The 21,456-nt window shown below is 34.6% G+C and overlaps 1 protein-coding gene across 1 annotated transcript in view; it reads left to right on the top strand.

Annotated features, from left to right (window-relative positions):
* Positions 1 to 21,456, top strand: part of ANTXR2 (ANTXR cell adhesion molecule 2) — a 209,561-nt gene that overhangs the window by 12,894 nt on the left and 175,211 nt on the right. The window contains exons 4-7 of the mRNA XM_074228566.1: positions 3,710 to 3,791; positions 5,201 to 5,308; positions 5,409 to 5,477; positions 6,209 to 6,289. Coding sequence (XP_074084667.1) covers positions 3,710 to 3,791; positions 5,201 to 5,308; positions 5,409 to 5,477; positions 6,209 to 6,289 — 340 coding nt within the window. The remainder of the gene's footprint in view (positions 1 to 3,709; positions 3,792 to 5,200; positions 5,309 to 5,408; positions 5,478 to 6,208; positions 6,290 to 21,456) is intronic.

Here is a 21,456-nt window from a genome sequence, read left to right as displayed (position 1 = left end):
TTAAATGACTTGCCCAAAGTCACTCAGCTAAGGAAGTATTGACTGTCTGAGTTCAGAATTGAATTCAATTTTCTTGATTTCTGGGCCAGTGCTCTATCTACTCTACCACCTTGCTTCCCTGGGTGGTCTTCTTGCTTAAATTTATAGTAAGGTGAGCTCAAATTTGCTATGGAATTTTTTTTAAAATTAATTTTGGCTATTTTTGATGAATTTACTCAATTTTTTTGGAGATCTAACTCTGTAAAATCTTTTACTTACTTCTTCAAGTAGAGTTTGTAAGCTGTGGTCAGCTAAGAGGCCTGGAATCAGGTAGTTCAAATCTAGTCTCCAGCTACCATAACCCTCTCTGCTACCTTTCTCTCCCTTTTGCTTACTCCAACCATTCTGCTTTCACACCCACTCCTCACCTATCCCACCCCCTTCTGTGTCACATTTCTTTGTTGTACATATAAATTATACTTTTCTTTAATGAAAGTATTATGGATTGGGCAGTGTAAAGATGCACATTGAATGAAAGCAGGTTACAATGTACAACAAATAAGTAACTATGAAGAAGAAAAATGTATCCTAAGAGATATTGTAGATTTGGGTTTGAAAAGACAGTGTGACAAGAGTTAAGGCCAACATGTGAAAAGCTTAAATGCTCTCTTGGATATTTTAGGATATTAGGATAAATGTGGAAATTAAAAAAAAGAAAGACCTCCATTTGAATATTGGTTTGACCCACTGTGATGCAGTTATGAGAAGGCATGACAAGAGTCACTCGAGGACAGGGGTGGCTAGGTGGTACAGTGGGTAGAGCACAGGCCCTGGAGTCAGGAGTACCTGAGTTCAAATCTAGCCTCAGACACTTAATAATTACCTAGCTGTGTGACCTTGGACAAGTCACTTAACCCCATTGCCTTGCAAAAAAACCTAAAAAAAGTCACTTGAGGTAGCTGAGCATGGATGGATTGGAAGTCAAATTATATGGGGGGGCATCCAATTCACTGAGATCACAGACCTCCATTTGTGTATCTGAGTTCTTAGATGGTTGTTGTGAGGTTCAAAGAAGATGATGTGTGTCACATACTCTGTGGATTTGATATACTTTTATATTTTGCGCAGACATACATGTATAAATATACTGAACAAAAGCAATTTTCTGACAGCCTATGGTACAATGGAATAAGAACTGGGTTAAAGACAGAAGAGGTGGATTTTAATGTTCTCTGACACTGATGACTTCTGTGACCTTTTCTCTTTGCCTGGGCTCAATCTCTTCCAGATTGATCATGCTGTGGTTTGATTAGCATAGGGAATTCTTGTCAACATAAATCCTGGTCTCTGCTCTGCAATTTAAAACAACAACAAAAACCTTTTCCAAAAACAAACAACCTGACGAACATTTATTTTATCTTTATCCCCCCTTCCCCTTGTTACAAAAGAAAAAAAGCCAAAACAAAATATATAGTCCAGTACAAAAGATTTTTGCATTGACCATTTACAAAAAATGTATATTTGATTCTGTACCCTGAGTCTATAAGCTATATGTCAGGAGGGTAGATAACATGTTTCAATAGCATTCTTCTGAAATTGTGCTCCAAAGTGATAATTTTCCTGTTTTGTCATTTTTAACTAATTGATAGGTGTGAGGCTGTACCTCAAGGTTTTATTAATTTTCATTTTTCTGTTCAATAATGATTTGGAGTATTTTTCATATGACTTTAGATAGTTTTAATTTCTTCATCTGAAAACTGCCTGTTCATATCCTTTGGCCATTTATCAGTTGGAAAATGACTTGAATTCTTATAAATTTGACTCGGATCGCTATATATTTTAGAAATGAGTCAGAAGCATTGGTTTTGATCATTGTTTCCCATCTTTCCATATTCCTTCTAACCTTGGCTGCATTGATTTTTGTTTGTGCAAAAACATTTTAATTTAATGGAGTTGAAATCTTCCATTTTGCAATTTATAATTTTCTCCATCTCTTAATTAGTCATAAATTCCTCCTGTCTCCACAATTGACCCATATTTTGGTATAGGATGTGAGATGTGGGTTTATGTCTAGTTTTTTCATATTATTTTCTAGTTTTCCCTACAATTTTTGTCACAAAGTGAGTTCTCATCTCAAAAGCTAATGTCTTTGGGTTTAGCACAGTAGATTACTATAGTCATTTACTACTATTTCTTTTGTGTTTAATCTGTTCCACTGATCCTTTCTTTCAGTATCAGGAAGTTTGAATGACTGCCACTTTATAATATAGTTTTAGATCTGGTACAGTTAGGATACTTTCCTTTGCATTTTTTCATTAATTCTCTATTTTTTTTCATTAATTCTCTCTATATTCCTTTGTTGCTCCAGATGAATTTTGTTAGTATTTTTTCTAATTCCATCAAATGGATTTTTGGTAGTTTGATTGGTATGACATTGAATGAGTAATTTAACATAGGTATTATAATTTTTGTTATTTTAACTTGGTCCACCCATGAGCAGGTTTTTCCATGTTTAGATTTGACTTTATTTGTGTGAAAGTCATTTTGTAATTGTGTTCATATAGTTTCTGGGTTTGTCTTAGAAGATAGATTCCCAAGTATTTTATATGGTCTACTATTACTTTAAATGCAATTTCTCTTCTGTCTCTTGCTGTTGGACTTTGTTGGTCATATATAGAAATACTGATGATTTATGCAGGTTTATTTTATATCCTACTACGTTGCTAAAGTTGTTTTAAGTAGTTTTTTTAAGTTGATTTTCTCAGGTTCTCTAAGGATATCATCATATCATCTGCAAAAAGTGAAAGTTTTCTCATTGCCTGTTTTAATTCAATTTCTTGTTATTTCCTTATTGCTAAACCTAATGTTCCTAATACAATATTCTTCCTCCTTCTTTTAAACCATATATCCATATGAAACTGCTCTGGAATTTAGAAAATTGCCAAGGCCCTAAGTATTTCTTTGTTCAAGTCATGGACTTCTTTGGCAAACCAGTAAAATACATGAACTCTTTTCCAGTATATTTTAATATATAATAAATAAATGGTGAAATTATCATAAGAAACCCAATTTGTGAAGCAACTAGGTGGCACAGTGGATTGTACACTGGCCCTGGAGTCAGGAGGACCTGAGTTGAAATTTAACCTCAGACACAATAATTACCTAGCTGTGTGACCTTGGACAAGTCACTTAACCCCATTATCTTGCAAAAAACAAAAACAAAATTTGTTAAAATATAGTTTTCAAATTATTAAAACAGACTACTGATTAAAAACTCCTGCCCTTTGGTGACACTGCTATTATGTATCAGCAAGAATTTGAACTAATGACTTCCTGACCCCATTTTTTTCCATTACACTATGGCTCCTCTTTTTGTTGACACTTTAGTGCACCATATCTCATAGATATATAACTGTAATTGCTTCTGTAGCCATTATAATACTAATTTGGTAGTTAATCAAATAGCAGCCCATAAAGATACCTATTCACAGTCTACATGGCTGCTTCTTAAGGAACTGCATACCTGTTAGCGATTATTAAATAACTACATACTTCAGCAACTAGTACATTTATTGTATGGGCTTGCAAATGCTAATAATAAGTTAAATATGTAGAATATATCTATAAATTTTTATAAGAGCTATCAGCAAATGGACATTTTATTTCTTTTCAAAATGTATTCTGTTGCTTCATTTATAAAAATCTTTTATTTTAAAAATTATATTCACAGAGCAAAAATCACTGAAGGCTTAAAAAATTTACAAGCAGTCAAACCTGCAGGAGAGACATATATCTATGAAGGATTAAAACTGGTAAGTTTTTATATTATGATGATAGGATAATGTGCTTTCTTCCTTTGTCCATAGTAAAATTTTTTTCATTGTGAGGGGAACAGTTTCTGACTCATTTCTTTTAGTTTTCCCTAAAACACTTGTTTAGAGAAGTGCTGAGAAAAATTGAAAAGACCACAAGATTAGAACCAGGAGCAATGAGTGGAAATTGCAAAGAAGTCAATTTAGCTTTTTATTGGGGGGGGGGAGCAACAACAAAGCAAAACCAAACAACCTCCTAGTCATTCTCTCCATGAGAGTTGTCTTCAGAGATTATGAATCCTTCCCTGAAGGTCTTAGGCCATGATTGGAGGACCATTTGTCAGTTCTCTTATAGTAGGAATTTCCATGTGTTGAATTTTCTAACTTTTCAATTTGATGATTCTGTGGAATTCTATCTACCAATAAAGATTTTTTTGGCTTGTGCCAAGAGTCTAAGTGATTTGCTTACAGTCACATGGTCACCATGTCAGAGGGTGGAGAGTTCAACCTAGACTTCTGACTCTAAGACTGGCTGTCTATCCACTATATCATATTATATCTCAGGAATATAATAGAGTTATGGATAGTATATTTGAAAGGTACTTTGTACATGGAAGGGACTCAATGAATAGTTGCTGAATGAATGAGTGAATGAATAAAAAGTGTACTAGATTTGAATTCATAAGACCTGTAACCTGACCACTGACCTAACTTCTCTTAATCTCGCTTGTCAAAATGGAGATAATTATACTTTTACTACCTACTTCATGGAGATGGTTGTAAGGAAACATTTTTAAATTATAAATGTGTAAATGTGAGCTATTCTTTTTGTGATTGCTGTCACTTTTAAAGTTCAGAATATTTATTACATTGCAGAGTATTATCTCTCTCATTGATACCAGTGGATAATTTTGAAATAGTTGTGATAATCTATGGTATTTCTAATGTTAGACCTAAATTCTGGAAGTGACTCAAAAAAAAAGTTCAGTTGAAAGAGCATTGACCCTGGAATCAGGAGACTCGGGTTCATATCTACTTGGGTGCTCAGTACCTGGGGTCACAGTTCATTTCCTTTCTCTAGTATAGTTTCCTCATCTACAAAACAAAGGGATTGGTCTAGAACTGAGTTCCCTTCCACCTCTAGTTCTATGGTCCTGTGATCAGTGATTGTTAAAGAGTTTTCATTTTGTTAGTGGTTTTATTAGTAATAACAGAACAATGCATATGAGCCATATTTTTGAGTAATTATTTGGATTTTATCTAATTAAATATGTGTCAAAAATAGAAAGGACATGATTTCTGCCATTGTCTTTTTGATTTTGTCAAATTTTTAAAATTCAGTATAAACATTGACAAAAGGTTAGTATTCAGCTACAATCTGAAATTTTTTATTTTCTTTTCATTTTCAGGCCAATGAACAAATTAAGAATGCAGGAGGATTGAAAACCTCAAGTATAGTGATTGCACTGACGGATGGCAAGTTGGATGGTCTGGTGCCCAAGTATGCAGCCAAAGAGGTGAGTCTTAAAACTGAGGTTTTGAAATATGTTCTGTTGCATTTTGTCATGGAGCTTTGCCTATGTAATCCAGTGTTTAAATAATGACTTTCTTTGATAGGCAAACATATCCAGGACCCTTGGGGCAAGAGTTTATTGTGTTGGAGTTCTTGATTTTGATCAAGCCCAGGTATGTACAGCAGATTTATAGTTTCTTTTGCCAGTTCAGAGAGATGTCTCCTAGAATAATTGTTACTGAAGTATGGTGAAAAGAGAATTCATGAAGATTTCTGTTAAGATATTTTATCTTCTATGCCATAAATCACTGAACCCAGTGAATAGGGTTAGTGATTTAGAATGTATCCATTATTGAAGAACAAAAGACCTCAGAAATTATCCTTTCAACAGTTGATGAGGCCAATCTAAAACATAGGTTTATTCAGTATCTGTTATTGTTGGGTTTAAAAATCTTCTGAAAGTAAATTTTGACTAATATAGGTTTTTGGGAAAAGCAGGATTTTAACAAATTTTCTCTGAGTTTTATTGTTTATCTTTTATTTTTCTTTTTTGCCTGAGTTTTAGAAGTTTTCATGTTTTCAATAAACAAACCTAATCTTATCAATCTCAAAAGCACTTTACATTTAATTTTGGAACAGGATATGGCCATGACTCATATAAGTTGTTATGTCTTAGTTCTTCCTTAGTTAAGTGAGGGTAGTTGACCCAAATCACCTTGGTTTACAAACCAATTTTATGACAATTTTTGCATTCCATTTCTAATAAGTATGCTATAGTACTATGCCATTACAATTGTGACTTTCTTCTTAGAATCAGAACTTAAAAACTTATTAGGCATTAAGGATATCCCTATCCCCATACTCCTCTTAATCATCATTTTTTCTCTTACCTTTTTTTTTAAAGCTCGAAAAAATTGCTGATGCCAAAGACCAAGTCTTCCCTGTTAAAGGAGGATTTCAGGCCCTTAAAGGAATAATTAACTCTGTGAGTAATCTGACTGTGGGGAGAAAACTTTCATAATTATACATATATTTTGAACTGACATTAGGTGATTTGGATAACAAAGTCATGTTGCTTTTGTCTTGAAGGGAGGTGATGATATGAAAAAATCATTATTTGCTGGTTATAGTTTAATATAATATTAAATTTGGGGGTTTTAATGTTAAGGGAGCCCTGGATAATTAAGGCATAGTCTCTAAAAAAAGTCAATGAATTTTATTTTGTGTTTCAATTGTAGTATTTTCAGGGAGTCTTTGTTACTAGTCATTTATTCCATTGGTATCAAACTCAATTAGAAATAGGACCATATCTTTGTACATGATGATCTCTGCAGGCTGCATATTGAATTAGGTTTAAAATCTGTTATCTATGTTTGAATGTACTTTGATTTATTTTATTAAAAACATCCCATTTAGATGTTAATCTTGTCCTAGCCACACAGGAGAATCTAGTAGGACCCTTATGGACTAGCCCCATGCTTGACATCTAACAGTTAAGTAAGATGGCTTTGAGTGTATCCTGGAGACGGTGGCATAAGAATGATTTCAGTCTCAAAAAGGATGTTCAAAGAATAAATAAAGCATTTTGTGTACAAACCACTATACTAAATATTGGGTATACAAATAGAAAGGACCATTCTTGATCTCTAGGTGATGCCATTCTAATGAAGAGGCTGGGCATGTGTGAGGTTACAGCTAAGATTCATACGGAAAGGTCGCATGATCCCTAAGCTTCAATAATAGAGTATATGTTAATGCTTCTTCTTTAATGTCATTTCTCCTGAGAAAATGAAATCATGTTCATTGATGTCAAACCATTTGACAGTGTCAAGCAAAGACTTGGAGGGAAGAACTTTGTTTTCTGGATCTTTGGTATCTGTGGTTGAAGTGCCTATAGGAGCTGTGACTAGTTACATCAATGCAGAGGTTTGTCCCCAGGGGCTAGATCATTACTAATTCCATGGCTCCTGGGTACAGGGTCTTGAGCTGACTTCAACAGAAGAGGAGAAGTTGTCAAGAAAGTGGTTGTCGTAGTGCCTGGTGCATACTGCCTCTTGTCTCTCTCATTTTTGCCTTGCTCGGTTGTCTTTTGGAGTAATGGCATTTGAACAGCTGTTTGGAAGAAACTAGTCAACGAGCATTTATAAATTGTTTTTTATACTCCAGACAATGTGTTAAGGACTGGGGATAAAAAGAAAAAACAAGAAACAATCCCTGTCCTCGTGAAACTGACATTCTAATGGGGCAGATGATAAGTACATATGTCAAATATATACAAAAATAGAAGTATCTTTTTTTTTTATTTTGAGTAAGGTTTGGCTTTCAGAGCTTCTTTCAGGAAACATAATTTTCTTTCTTTCTTTCTTTCTTTCTTTCTTTCTTTCTTTCTTTCTTTCTTTCTTCCTCCCTCCCTCTCTTTTTCTTTCTTTCTTTTTCTTTCTTTCTTCCTCCCTCCCTCTCTTTTTCTTTCTTTCTTTCTTTTTCTTTCTTTCTTACTCCCTCCCTCTCTTTTTCTTTCTTTCTTTTTTTCTTTCTTCCTCCCTCCCTCTCTTTTTCTTTCTTTCTTTCTTTTTCTTTCTTTCTTCCTCCCTCTCTTTTTCTTTCTTTCTTTCTTTTTCTTTCTTTCTTCCTCCCTCCCTCTCTTTTTCTTTCTTTCTTTCTTTTTCTTTCTTTCTTCCTCCCTCCCTCTCTTTTTCTTTCTTTCTTCCTCCCTCCCTCTCTTTTTCTTTCTTTCTTCCTCCCTCCCTCTCTTTTTCTTTCTTTCTTCCTCCCTCCCTCTCTTTTTCTTTCTTTCTTCCTCCCTCCCTCTCTTTTTCTTTCTTTCTTTCTTTCTTTCTTCCTTCCTTCCTTCCTTCCTTCCTTCCTTCCTTCCTTCCTTCCTTCCTTCCTCTCTCACTCTGTCTCTCTTTTTCTTTCCCTCCCTCCCTCCCTTCCTTCCTTCCTTCTTTCCTTCCTTCCTTCCTTCCTTCCCTCCTTCCTTCCTTTTTCTTTCTTTTCACATTACTGCAATAGTCTTGTAAAAAAACATAATTCTTCCTTCCCCCAAACAAAGACAGAGAAACCTCAAGAAAAGTAAAGTGAGAGAAAGAAAAAGTGTATTTCAGTCTGTAAGAAACCATAATTTTCTTAAAAGATTTCAGAGTTTATATGAGAATGATGTAAGATAAAAAAATTTTTCTACTATTATTAATGATGTTGTTTTCCTAATGTTGAACTATTATTGTGTTCCTGATATGAATACAACTTAGTCATAATAAGTGTTTCTTTAATGACTTTCTGTAGTCTGATTGATAAGATTTTATTGAAAAATTTTCAAATCAAGGGATTTTTTCAGTTTTTGAGAATATTTATATATTATTTTTTTCTTTAAAATATGATATAGTTTTTTAAAAGTTTGATGTAATTCTCCCATAAATATATTAAGACCATCATACTATGCTCCCCCCCGAATCCCTAACCCTCATGTAGTTCTCTTTCAACAAGTTGTATTTTCTTTTTCAAGATTGGATTATTTAAGAGCTCTATTCAATCTTCCTTTAGTTTATGTATTTCATATTTTTGAAAGTAATCCTCTATTTCTTTTGTGTTCTTAGTTTTGTTCACACATAATTATGTTGGTTCTAATATTTTTGTTTCTTCTGGTTTTCTTGTGACATTTAGTTCAGTTGTTATTTTGTTGATTTGATTTTTTTGCTTTCCTCTTTTAATCAGGTTTGCTAAAGTTTAATCAATTTTGTTAACCTTCAGAAATGAACTTCTAGGTTCATTGATTATTTTTATAGTCTTTATGATTTCTAAATTATGTATTTTTTGTCTCTAATTTTTGAAATGTTTTTGATGTGGTTCCTCCCCATCTCATCAAGTGTAAAATAAAAATTAGGCTAGTTGTATGGGAACAAGAAACTAGGGGCTCAACTTTTTTCACTCTTCACCTGTTTCTTTTTTAAGAAAAAATTTGTGAAACCTAGGACTTTTTTGATTTGAATCAGTTTGTCTTTCTCTGAGGTTTATTAGATATACATTCCTAAATAAGGAGAGAAACATTTTTGAAAATAAAAAGCAGAACTCTCAGACTTTTCTCAGTAGAGGTTTTTTTTTTTTTTTTTTGGTTTGTTTATTTGCTTGTTTTACTATTCTTATTTGTAAAGGTTGGCAAAGTTTTGTATTACATATTGTGTTATTACTGTAATCATCAAACAAATATACCATTAAATGTTGTGTATCTTTTAACAGTTAACTCTTTAAGGAGCAATGATGTTACTTTAACCTGACCTTTAATTATGACCTTAGAAAATTCCCTTAAAGAAACATTTGAAGGAAAACTTCCCAAAACAAGCATTATTCAGAATGGGGTTTTTTGAAATGGAATTTTTTATAACTTTCCAAAAGTATTTTTAAATGGAAAGTTTAATTTCCTTTCTTACTTAGATGACTTTTAAGGGATTTACATATTTGGTTCCTTCATAAAAGAATACTTCTAGTGAACTAGGCAAGATATATATTCACTAGTTAAAGAAGTATTGTGTATGCAACCCCCCCCCAAAAAAAGTATTTTTTTTTTTTTAGTTTTTGCAAGGCAATGGGGTTAAGTGGCTTGCTCAAGGCCACACAGCTTGGTAATTATTAAGTGTCTGAGGCCTGATTTGAACTCAGGTACTCCTGACTCCAAGGCCAGTGCTCTATCCACTGTGCCACCTAGCCGCCCCCCCAAATTATTGTGTAGTATTTAATAGTAATAATTAGTTTTTAAAAGTCTTTAATACTTGCTACTATATTGTACACTGGAGAGCAATAATGTGTCTGTAAGTTTGAATTGTATAGGATAAACATTGGATTTGAAGCCTGTGCATGGTTTCAGTCCTGGCTCTGGGACTTACTGCATATGGAGAAATGACTTCACTTCTCTGCATCTCAGTTTCTTCATAAGGAAAAGGAAAACATTATCTAAAGGACCTCTCTAAGGTGTTATTTTTGTTTTCCTTTGTTCTCAAAGAGGACCATGAAATGCAACTAAATTGGATTTAAGTGAGAAGGGGGCTGTGCAAAGTCACCAATCTCATTTTTTGATCTAGTGTCCAGGTCTAGATCTCTGTAACTGGGGTTGACTTCTCTAGCTCTCAAGGTAGTTTTTCATTATTAGACCTATCATCATAGAGTAAGTTGAAGATAGTAGAATTCTTATAAAGTATTTGTAGATGATTAGAAGGTTAATTATCAACTCATCAAGCCCTCTCTTGCTGTTTCATATACTGTGCTTAATGCTGAGGATTTAAGCTAAGATAAAATAAATGAACAAGCACAGCAAGCAACCAAAAATGATGGCTGTTCTTAAAGAACTTTCATACTCATGATGATGACAACAAATAAATAAGTTGTTGTTTTTGTTGTTTGTCCTTTGTTCTTGAAAAGGATCAATGATATGATGATATTGGAGTCAAGGTATTTAGTCTGCTCCACTGTGGCTCATCAGTTCAAAATGACTTTAGAAGATTTTATCGCAGATTGGGCATAAATAGTCCATTTGGTCATCTGGGAATGGAGATGTCTCGAGATGTGCCCCTCTCATATTTCTTTTGTGGTACTGATTTTTGATTTGCTCATAGAGCGCAGAATCTTCTTTGATAGTGGGCATGCTAAGCTGGATGATCCTGTGTCAGCATCTCCCATGCCTTACACTCAATACCAAAGTTCTTCAGAGAGTACTTGAGGATATCATTGTATCACTTGTTTTGACCTCTGAGTGAGCTCTTGTCTTGTGTGTGTTCTCTATAAAATAGTCTTTTAGTTAAAAAGATTTGGTGTTCAGACTTCATGGCCAGCCCATTAGAGTATATATATGGATGTGAAGGCAGGGAACCTCAGATGGGAAGTTCAGGTGACTAAAGGCCTCTTTAAGTGGAGTCTTAAAAGAAGCTAGGGAAATTAAGAGGCAGAGGTTTTGAGGGAGAGACTGGGGACATTCTAGGTCTGGGAGGAGGGGAAGCAGTTACTACCAATTTATGAAGATAGAAGATGTGCTATCATGAGTGAGGAGCAGCAAGTTGGCTAGTGTTGATGAAACTTAGAACGTGTGGAGAGGAGCAATACTGGTAGGAAGGCAACAGCCAGGTTGTGAAGAGATTTACATGACAAACAAGTTTTTAATCAATCTTAGAAAGATTGGGAAGACAGTGGAGTTTATTGGGCAGGTGTTGATATGTGTAAAATTTACATAATAAAATCACAATAGACAGCATAGTAGAGGATACAGTTTTACCTGCAGCATAGCTTCATTTGCAGAATACACCTTCCCAGAGCTCCCACTGACATTTTCTTCTTTTCCTAACTATAATGTAACTGACTGCTTAGAGTTTTAACTTTTAAAATACCCACTGCCTTTGGTAATAACTTATCCTCTTCCCTCATCCACTCCCCTCAACAATATCCTCTTACTCTCCTATATTTGCAGTCTTAAGTCTTTCCTTTTCATTATGCCCAGGTCCAGTTCCCCAGTTTAATCATATCTGTAGCCACATTTGTCCTTTAGTTCACTCACATAGCCATAGTCCTAACCCAGATCTTGCATCACATATGCTCTGGATGGCAGCCTGACTGGTATCTATGTTTGTAGTTCCCCCCCACCACCTCTATTATTTCCTTCCTAGAGTTGCCAACTTATTCTTCAAAGATATTCTTAATTGTTTAATGTTCTTTTCTTCACAATCTAATATGAGGTCTTTGAGGTCCGAGTCAATGTAAAAATGTATGTTTGCTGAGTTGCTTCTGGAAATATCTAATGTAGAGTTCTGCTTCAGAGCAAGTGTAAGTGTCCACTGGCTCTCTTCTGTTGGCTCACTCTGTGGTGATATTAAACCTTTTAACTGACCACTGAACCAGAACTGAATATAGATCTATATCTATATGTACATCTATCTATCTGTCTATCTATCTATCTATCTATCTATCGCTATATCACCTATATCTATATGTATATCTATATAAAGAGTTTAGAATGGACAAAGTCTTCTTTACTTCCTTGGCAGCATTTGGGTCAGGAGAGGAAAATACCATGGGCTTTAGAATAGGAGCTATTGGGGGCCAGGAAGTCTGCTTCAGCTGCCTTCTTTCCCCAACTGGAATCCATGTGTTTGGACATATGGCACCACTGTTTCTTTTGTCTTTTTGTATTTACCAGACTTGGCTATTGATGCTACCAGCTCCAGTTGCTGAGAGATCTTTTGATGGCGCTTAAGATCTTTCCTATGACTACAAGGAAGTACTTCCCTCCCCAGCTATTTAGATCAAAGAAATCCTTTAAATTAATTCTATCTTCCTTTTCCACTTTTTTCTTTCCATTCCACTTGAAATTCATAAGAAAATGTTAGCTCTGGGGACTCTGACCATCCCTCTCCTCTTTCTGTCATAACTTGTTTATGATATTATTTTTATTTTTATACTCCTTTGGAATTATTTGTTGAGTATATGCTTCAGTCTACTTACATTTACCATGAGTCTTCTGTGCTTCACCACTTTGATTTCTTTAGTTTTTCCGAGGCAGGGGTGTTTCAGGTAGCACTGTGGGTGAAATACTCCTGTTGAAAAGATAGGCCTTGGCTATTATGGGGTGGGTTAAGGGTCAATAGAAGTGCTTTGCAATTTCCTAAGAGTTACCTAGCCCCCTCTCTTTTAAGCTTTTACTTTAAGATATACAAAGTATATTCCTCACAAACAACCTTCTCTAAAGTAGACAGTGTAAATGTTGCCATCTCTATTTTAGAGCTGAGGGCACAGGGCCTAGGAGGGTTTGATATGACTTCACTTCCATAGTTACAAAATGCTGAGACTTCCAATTCAGATCTTCAGGACCTTTTCCCTATGATATTCTGTCTCTGAAAAACCCAAAACACAATTTGGTGCCCTAACTTACAAGGATCCTCTATTGTTATAATGTAATTTAATACAAAAATAATTTCTTAGTTCACCAGAGACAGGAGTTTTAAATTAAACCTGGTGGCTTTCCAAACTTAGTTTTAAAAAAAGAAAACCAAATAATAGCACTGGTTTGTCTAAATTAAAAGCAAGGGACTGAAAAAACCCACAGTTATGAACATGTTGGCTTTTACAAATTTAGTTCATTTTTTTGAATTTTAGTGGATTCAGAAAACTTTTAGTTTTCAATTTCTTTTTAACATATATGTATGTCTTTGTGTGTGTGTGTGTGTGTGTGTGTGTGTGTGTGTGTATGTAAGTAAATATAAAGGATTTTATCCATTGATAAATGTGTTCTCCTGTCATTCTGTTCATCATTTCTCTCCCTGGGACCACCATTTTTGAAAGGACCCTTGGGCTCATTCACCCTGTCTTCCCCTGTGATATACCTTCCCTCCTCAGTTCCTAAGCATTTACCCTTAAGCACTGTTTTCAGGATTAGTGACTCCTTCCCTGCAACTACTACTTTGGGAAGGAACACAGCCATACAAATTTCTGGACTTATTCTCTAGATTTTTTCCCCTCCATTTCCTTTCCTTTTTCATTGTCCCCTTGGTCAAACCCCTGACTTGATGACTTCCCTCCTTAGATCTTCTTTGAACTGCCCACCATTTTGTCTTTAAGTAGATGCCCTTTCCAGTTCTTCTATACTGAAATATATGTTATATTCCTTAATGTGTCCCTCATTTTTGGGAACCCTTATTTACCTTTCCCATTAGTTTTTGTTCTGGCCAGTTTATCTCTGACTTAAGTGGTTGAAAAAGTAAGCTATATGTTTCGTTTTTCTCTTTTTTCATTTTGGTTTCCAGCCTCTGCTCTGCTGCCTTTGAGTGTGGATCTCTGGAGTTTTGAGACACTTTCTTGTCTTGGTTCTCTTCCTTCTTCATCTCCATCTCCATCTCTGGTTCTTCATCCAGGCCACACCCACCCACTATCCATGGATATCCATCCCCCAAGGGGCTCTATTGGGTCCCCTTCTCTTTTCACTCTTTACTATCTACTTCATGTTTTTGCATCTGGTGGAGGTCACTTAGATTCTGGGGATTCAAGTAATCAATCAACCCCCCCCCATTATCTATTTGTCTATCTGTGTATGTATACATACATATATAAAGATCTTTACATCTACTACCCCCCAGATTTAGGTAAAAACAGTTCCTAAAGCAATTTATGAAACTAAAAGCCACTAGCAAGGAGAGAAAAACTAAGTACTTAACAAAAGTTATCAATCCAGTAGTATTAGTATAGCAAGGTAACTAAGGTATTTAGAAGACTGGTTTGTTTTTCAATTATTTTCCTCTTTTGTGTATTTTCTTTGGAATTCAATTTCAATGGAATTTTCTTTCTTCCCAAGAACTAGTTGATGGATGTGCATGTCCCATTTCCTCAGAACTTTTGTTAGGCATTGTAAAGGAAGTAAATTTTATAGTTGAAGAAACTGAAGCAATTAAAGGTTGTGACTTGCCCAGGGTCACACAGCTAGTAAGTATCTGAAGCCAAATTTGAACTTGGTTCTTCTTGACCCTAGGTAGAGGTTCCTAGGGTTATTTTATTGTAGATTTCCTTTCAAATTGACTTTAAATGATGGATTATTCTTTGAGGATGGACATTCAACTAATTGGATGTAAATCCATCTTATTATACTATCAACTAGCCTACATCACCCTTTTTAAAAAAATGAATCATATGAGTTACCTTATCACACTCTTTACTAAAATCTAGGTAAGCTATAAGTATTTATCAGATATGTCATTTAGTAACCAAAGAAAGAAATGAAGTTAGTGTGGTTTGACTTACTCTGATGAATTGATTCTGGCTCTGTCTTTTTTGGTTTCCTAATCTAGTTATTATACTTTGCATCTTGCCAGGAATTATCATCAAATTTATTAGCTTTTTACATTCTTTTCCTTTTATTTTCTTTTTAAATCAGGTCATAGGTTGCTTCAGCTTTGTTCATTCTTCTCCTGTGCTTCACATCTTTCAAACATCATTCAATGGCATTCAAAGATTTTATTCTCCAGTTCTTTCAGCATCAGAAATTGCATTCATAGGGCAAATAACTTGAATTCATCAAGAGCAGTGAGGGTCATGCTCCCAAATTATTTGTCTTGAATGATTCCCTCTTGGGGATATTGTAGGTATTCTGCAGGTTAGACTTCTTGGCTGCTGAAGTTCACATCAACTGAGGTTCATATATTTTTTATCCAAGTGGTATTTTAGGGTAGGCCATAAAAAATTGGTTTGGGAAGCAGCTAGGTGATACAATAGATAGAGCAAAGGAAAAATTTACAAAAGGTTTTGTAAAAAATTGGGGAAATAGAGAAATATCAAAGATTCTGAGCTTGGTTAACATTTAGCAAAATAAGGATAGTCAGAAAAAAATCAGATTTGAGGTAGTGGGGCATTGCTAGGTATCTAATTTATATTGAATTTAAAGTGATGATGAGGAGTCCAAGTGGAATTGAACTTTATAGAGTAAGAGATATGGGGCTAGAATTAAGAAGAAAACTTGAGTTGATGAATCTGAGAAGTGATACCCCCCCTCCTTTTCCCATCACACATTCCATGAATATGAAACTTAGGCAGTAGCTAAAGGTGACTTAGAAGGAGAAAATTGATTTTTTTAGGATGAGAATGGCATATATATATATATATATATATATATATATATATATTTGTACATGTGTAAGTATATATTTGTAGATATAGGATTGTAAAAACCTTGACAATGGCATTTTTATTTGAATCCTTATAGACATACTTGACTCTTGAATATTCCTGTGTTGTTTTCTTTATTAATGGATATTACAGAACATTAAAAATGGCTAAAATCTCATTTTGCTGATTTTTGAGTAACCTGGAAAAATAAAAACAAAATCTACCAAGTTTTTTAAAAAAGCAAATGAGAATGAAATGATTTATTTTTCAAATTTACTTCCTGGAAATTGTCATTCATTTTAAAAGGGAGAATGAATTAATAAAGATTATATAGAGGGAGATGAACCAAAAACAATTAAGTTTCTACAAAACCAAGTCAAATTGAATTTTAGAATTTACCTGTTTAGTATATCAAAAATGATGGCAGCCAACCCGGAGGCAAGTTAAGCATGAATGAATTAAATACAATTAAAATAAGAATTAAGTATGCTAATGAAAAATCAAGGAGCACAAGTGGCCAACCTTAGATAATTCTATTTGTTTTGAAATATATTTTATTGAACATTTTTCCTTGGCATGTCATAACTTTTCAATGAATACTATATTTAAAGGTAAATACAATTGTGGTAGTGTTTAGAATTGACCATGCAATTTTGCACTTTTATGATTTGTCCTGTGTGAACAGAAAAAAAAAAAAGTTTGTTTTGACTAGAGTGATATAGAGCTCCCATTGTCCATAGAATTGACTTGCTGCTTCATTGTCCATTCAGTATTGTCTTCCTTTGTAGGGCAGTAGTCATTGTGTATATTTTTCTTTTGATTTGGTTTTCTTTCCACAGCCTCAGTTCATTAGGTAGGTAGATAAATTTATTAACTAAAAATATTCTAAATTTACATTAACATTCCAAAAAAAGGAATCTTCATAGCAGAACATAAAGCCAATTCTATATATGACACCATAGAATCTCCATTTTATACTATTTGTTCTTTTAAAAAAATTGATAAATTCTCTACATTATTTTCAAAATTATCGTCTTTTCTTGTGCTACCTTGGTATCCCTTTTGTCAACTTTGCTTCCTCCCTCCCTCCAATGAACAGAAAGAAGATATATGCAGAATAAATTTTGTAGAGATAAGACAAGAAATAATTAAGAAGGATCAGGAAAGACTTTCTGCAGAAGTGAAGTTTTAGCTGGAACTTGAAGGAAGTCAGAGAAACCAGGAGGAAAAGATGAGATGGGAGGAATTGGAGATATACAGTGAAAAGACCCAGATTCTAGAGATGGAAGTCTTCTTAGAGAAACAACAAGGAGGCCAGCGTAAATGGATCCAAGAATACTTAGATGAGGAGAATATAAAGTATGAGAACATCAGAAAGGCAGAAGTGGAGCAGATTGTAAAAGACTTTGGATTCCATAAAGTTGTCTAGTTTATCCTAAAGGTGAGAGAAAGAGAGAGCCACTGGAGTTTATGGAATGAGGGCTGGAGGAGAGTGATGTGGTTTGAATTGCACATTAGGAAGATTTGTTTGAAGGTTAAGTGGGGGTTGAACTGGAGTGAGGAAAGGAGGCAAAAGGACCAACCAGTAGGCTATTTCCAAAGTATGGTTGTGAGATGACAGGAACTTGTACTAGACAGTATCGAGGAGAATGGGGTTTATATGGGAGATGTTCTAAAATGGGACTTGACCACCGACCATATACCACCTTCACTTTCATTTTTAATTTGACATTCCATAGGCATTATGGACATTATGGCAAACAATGGTTTTAATACCATACCAGTCAGTCAGTCTTCAAGGATTTATATGCAAATCTTCTATTTAAGCCAGCAATATGCTTCCTATATTACAGACACTGTACTATACTAGGTCTCAAAGGTAGGAAGGCAAAGACACCTTAGTTCTTGGTCAAGAGGATGTCTTCTGTGTTCTACTGGGGAAAAAGTGATGGATTATGTACAGTATATACAATTAAATATAAAGCAATTTAAAGTGGAAGGGAAGGATTGAAATATCAGAAAAAACCTGGTGTGGGGCACTTTATCTGAAGCTGGAAGAGAGAATGGGATTCCAAAGGGAAGAAATGAGGAGAAGGATCATTCCAGATATGAGTGACAAACCCATGTGTAAGGGCACCAAAGTGGAGACTATAGGGAACAAAAAAATGGACCACTTTGGCTGGAACAGAATGAATAATGGAAAGAAATATCAATTCAATTACAAAGATGTATTTATGGGAATGAGTATTAAGAGCTAAGCAGAGGACTTTGTATTTTAACCAAAAGGCAATTAACAGACCCTGAAGGTTTCTGAGTAGAAAAGTAAAATGGGCCGAGCCTTGTTTTATGATTTCCAGGGTACAAGCTGTGTTTAGGATTGATCAGAAATGGGAGAATTGAGAGAAGTAGATGTATTGTAGAGTCTAGGAGCAAAAGTTGCTAAAGCCCTAAACTAGCATGGCATGTAAGAGATCTTTGTCAGTTTTTTTTAATCTGTTGTCAGTGATATTCCATAATATACCAAAGAATTGATGCTGCAGGGGATGGTTGTTTCTTACTAGTTTTCTAAGAATTAAGGCATTTAAATAGGCTATTTTCTGTCTTTTGAGAAAACCCAATTAGTAGGAGTTAATGGGTTTGTAGAGAGAGAGTAGTTCCAATCAGTGCTTTGGATTCACTTAATCACCCTTTTTTTTTTGCACACCCTTCTTGGAGTCAAAAAGTTTTGGGGGAGATAGGGTCCTTCCCCAAGAACCCTTATTGTTGAGCTTCCATTTCTAGCCCTCTCTCTGTTTTCTTTTGGCATGTAGACTTGTGACATATGGATACCATCAGCCACTACAGCCTGAACTTGTGGGAATAACTCCCTACACTGAAAGCTGGAGCCTGGTGGCATGATGTGATTAATTAGGATAAGACCTCATTATAATCTATGTTTTTATGTATACCATAAAAGAAAAAAAGTCATATATTTCCATCCTTTTTCCTTTATTTTAACATTTTAATGATTATTATAAATAATATAAACATCAATATAATCAAACCTACTTTATGACTATTCACTTGTAAATAGTTGTATATAAAATGTCATAACCTTTTAGTTACTCTCTCCAAGGTTCTTTCAGGATTCTTTGTTCATTACCATTCATGATATTGTATATGATTATAATTAATGTTAATCCAGCTTTTTAAAAATGTCTGTCTTATAATTCACCTTATTTACTAAAGTTCTTTCCATATTCATTTATATTCCTCACATTTGGACATCTTAATTGTGGTACATAATGCTAATGTGCTGCAATTTGTTCAACCTTTTTTATTATTGGAGGTTTATTTGGCTTCCAGATTTTTGCAGTTATTGATAATGCTATGAAAACCTTTGAAAAGATTTTTTTAAGTTGGTGTGTGTGTGCACATATACACGAATACATGGATGTATATGTAAGACAATACCTTTAGAATCATGTTTGTTTTTTGCAAGGCAATGGGGTTAAGTGGCTTGCTCAAGGCCACACAGCTGGGTAATTATTGTGTCTGAGGTCGGTTTTGAACTCAGGTCCTCTTGACTCCAGGGCTGGTGCTCTATCCACTGCACCACCTAGCCACCCCAAAGCACCTCATTTTACATATGCATCAGCAGGCAATAAATGGCTGGTGCAGGATGTGACTTCAAGGTTTCCTGACTTTTCATCCAACACTCTACTAGTTGTCTCCCTTGACACTAGAGACAATCTTCTTTCTAATGTGCCAGGTAATAATTTTCAAGATAAAATGAAATCACTGAGGCAAAGTCTTTGATTATTTAGGTAACTCATTTTTTAAATCAATAGATTATTCTCTGAAGAAATTCTTCTAATTTGTAGTTCTATCAACAATTAATGCTTTCTTGAACAGCCTCACCGCTGTTGTTTGTTTCTTTGTGCTTAATTATTTTTGCCTGATTTAAAGAGGAAAAAGATACCTCAATGTTGTTTTAATTTTCAACATTTTTGATATTTTATTGCTGAAAGTTTTTGAGTGATTATTAACAGTTTATGTTTCATCTAGGGAAAATTACCCATATATATATATATATATATATATATATATATATATATATATATGTATATGTTGCATTTTATTGAATCTACTTCCAGTTATTTTGTCAAGTGTTTTAAGACTCTAGTCTTCCTATTTGAAACATTTATTTCTAAACAGAGATCTGAGGAGATGCCAAGTCTTTAGACACATTTTCCATTCCATCTATCAACAAGTTAGCCTCTGGGTGTGTGTTCTTACTGTGCAGTAATGACAAAATATACTACAGAGGCAGAAAATATTCACATTAATTTTTGTTATCATGAAAGAAGATAGATGATACAATGTCACTGCCAAAGGAAATTGACCTATTGTTAATCTAGAGAAAAAATATCTTGTTTTTTTAGAAAACATGAAATAAAATGAAATGTAAATATTTTTGTTGAGAGGAAGATTGAGAGACATCGATCAAGGAAGAATTAATTATAAGTATTTTTTTTTATTTTTTATTTTTTGCAAGGCAATGGGGGTTAAGTGGCTTGCCCAAGGCCACACAGCTAGGTAATTATTTAGTGTCTGAGGCCAGATTTGAACTCAGGTACTTCTGACTCCAGGGTGGGTGCTTTATCCACTGTGCCACCTATTCACCCCCAATTACAAGTATTTTTTTCAGTTGATTGATGTGGATTTCATCATTTTTATCTGATGACTGGTGCTGTAGGCAGTTATTCATTCATAGTACATTGTTGACCTGCAATAATATAGATCTTCAAAACAGACTGGTAATATCCTTATTATTTCTATTTCTTTTAATGTTTTTATTTATGGTAATGGGGTTAAGTGATTTGCTCAAGGTCACACAGCTAGACAATTATTAAGCATCTGAGACTAGATTTGAACTCAGGTCCTCTTGATTCTAGGGCTGGTGTTCTAGCCACTGTGCCACCCAGTCGACCCTGCTAATATCCTTATTAACAAGGAAATTTCTCCATAAAACTATGTTATTTGAGTGAGCTTTTTCATGTTGATGTTTGTCCTTCATTCTTGAAGACCATGACATTAAGGAGGTGATGCCATGACAAGCACATGAATTGGATTTGAGTGAGGGGGTTCTGTGCTAAGTCACCAGTCTTACTTTTTCCTCCAGTGTAATCTGGGTCCAGTGGACAGATATGGATTAAGATGATTGGAGATGGCCTTGGATGTGAGGTAATCAGGGTTAAGTGACTTGCCCAAGGTCACAACGCTAGTAGGTGGGAAATGTGTGGGCTGGATTTGAACTCTTGTCCTTGTGACTACAAGACCAGTGCTCCATCTACTGGCCACCTAACTGCCCACTTTTTAATATGCATATAACCAGAACGCATTTATTTTCCAATAAGGTGGCAGTATGGTAATAATTCCAGCAGAAATCTTACAAATATCAACTGGCAAGAAGCATAAGCAAAATAACTGATAATGAGATCAAACATTTAAATATTAGTAGGAGTAATTATGTAATTAGGGCAA

This window comes from Macrotis lagotis, chromosome 3 (genome assembly GCF_037893015.1).
Source record: "Macrotis lagotis isolate mMagLag1 chromosome 3, bilby.v1.9.chrom.fasta, whole genome shotgun sequence".
Lineage (NCBI taxonomy): Eukaryota > Metazoa > Chordata > Mammalia > Peramelemorphia > Peramelidae > Macrotis > Macrotis lagotis.
The sequence above is the reverse complement of the archived record's forward strand: the minus strand, read 5'-3'. Positions and strand labels throughout refer to the sequence as shown.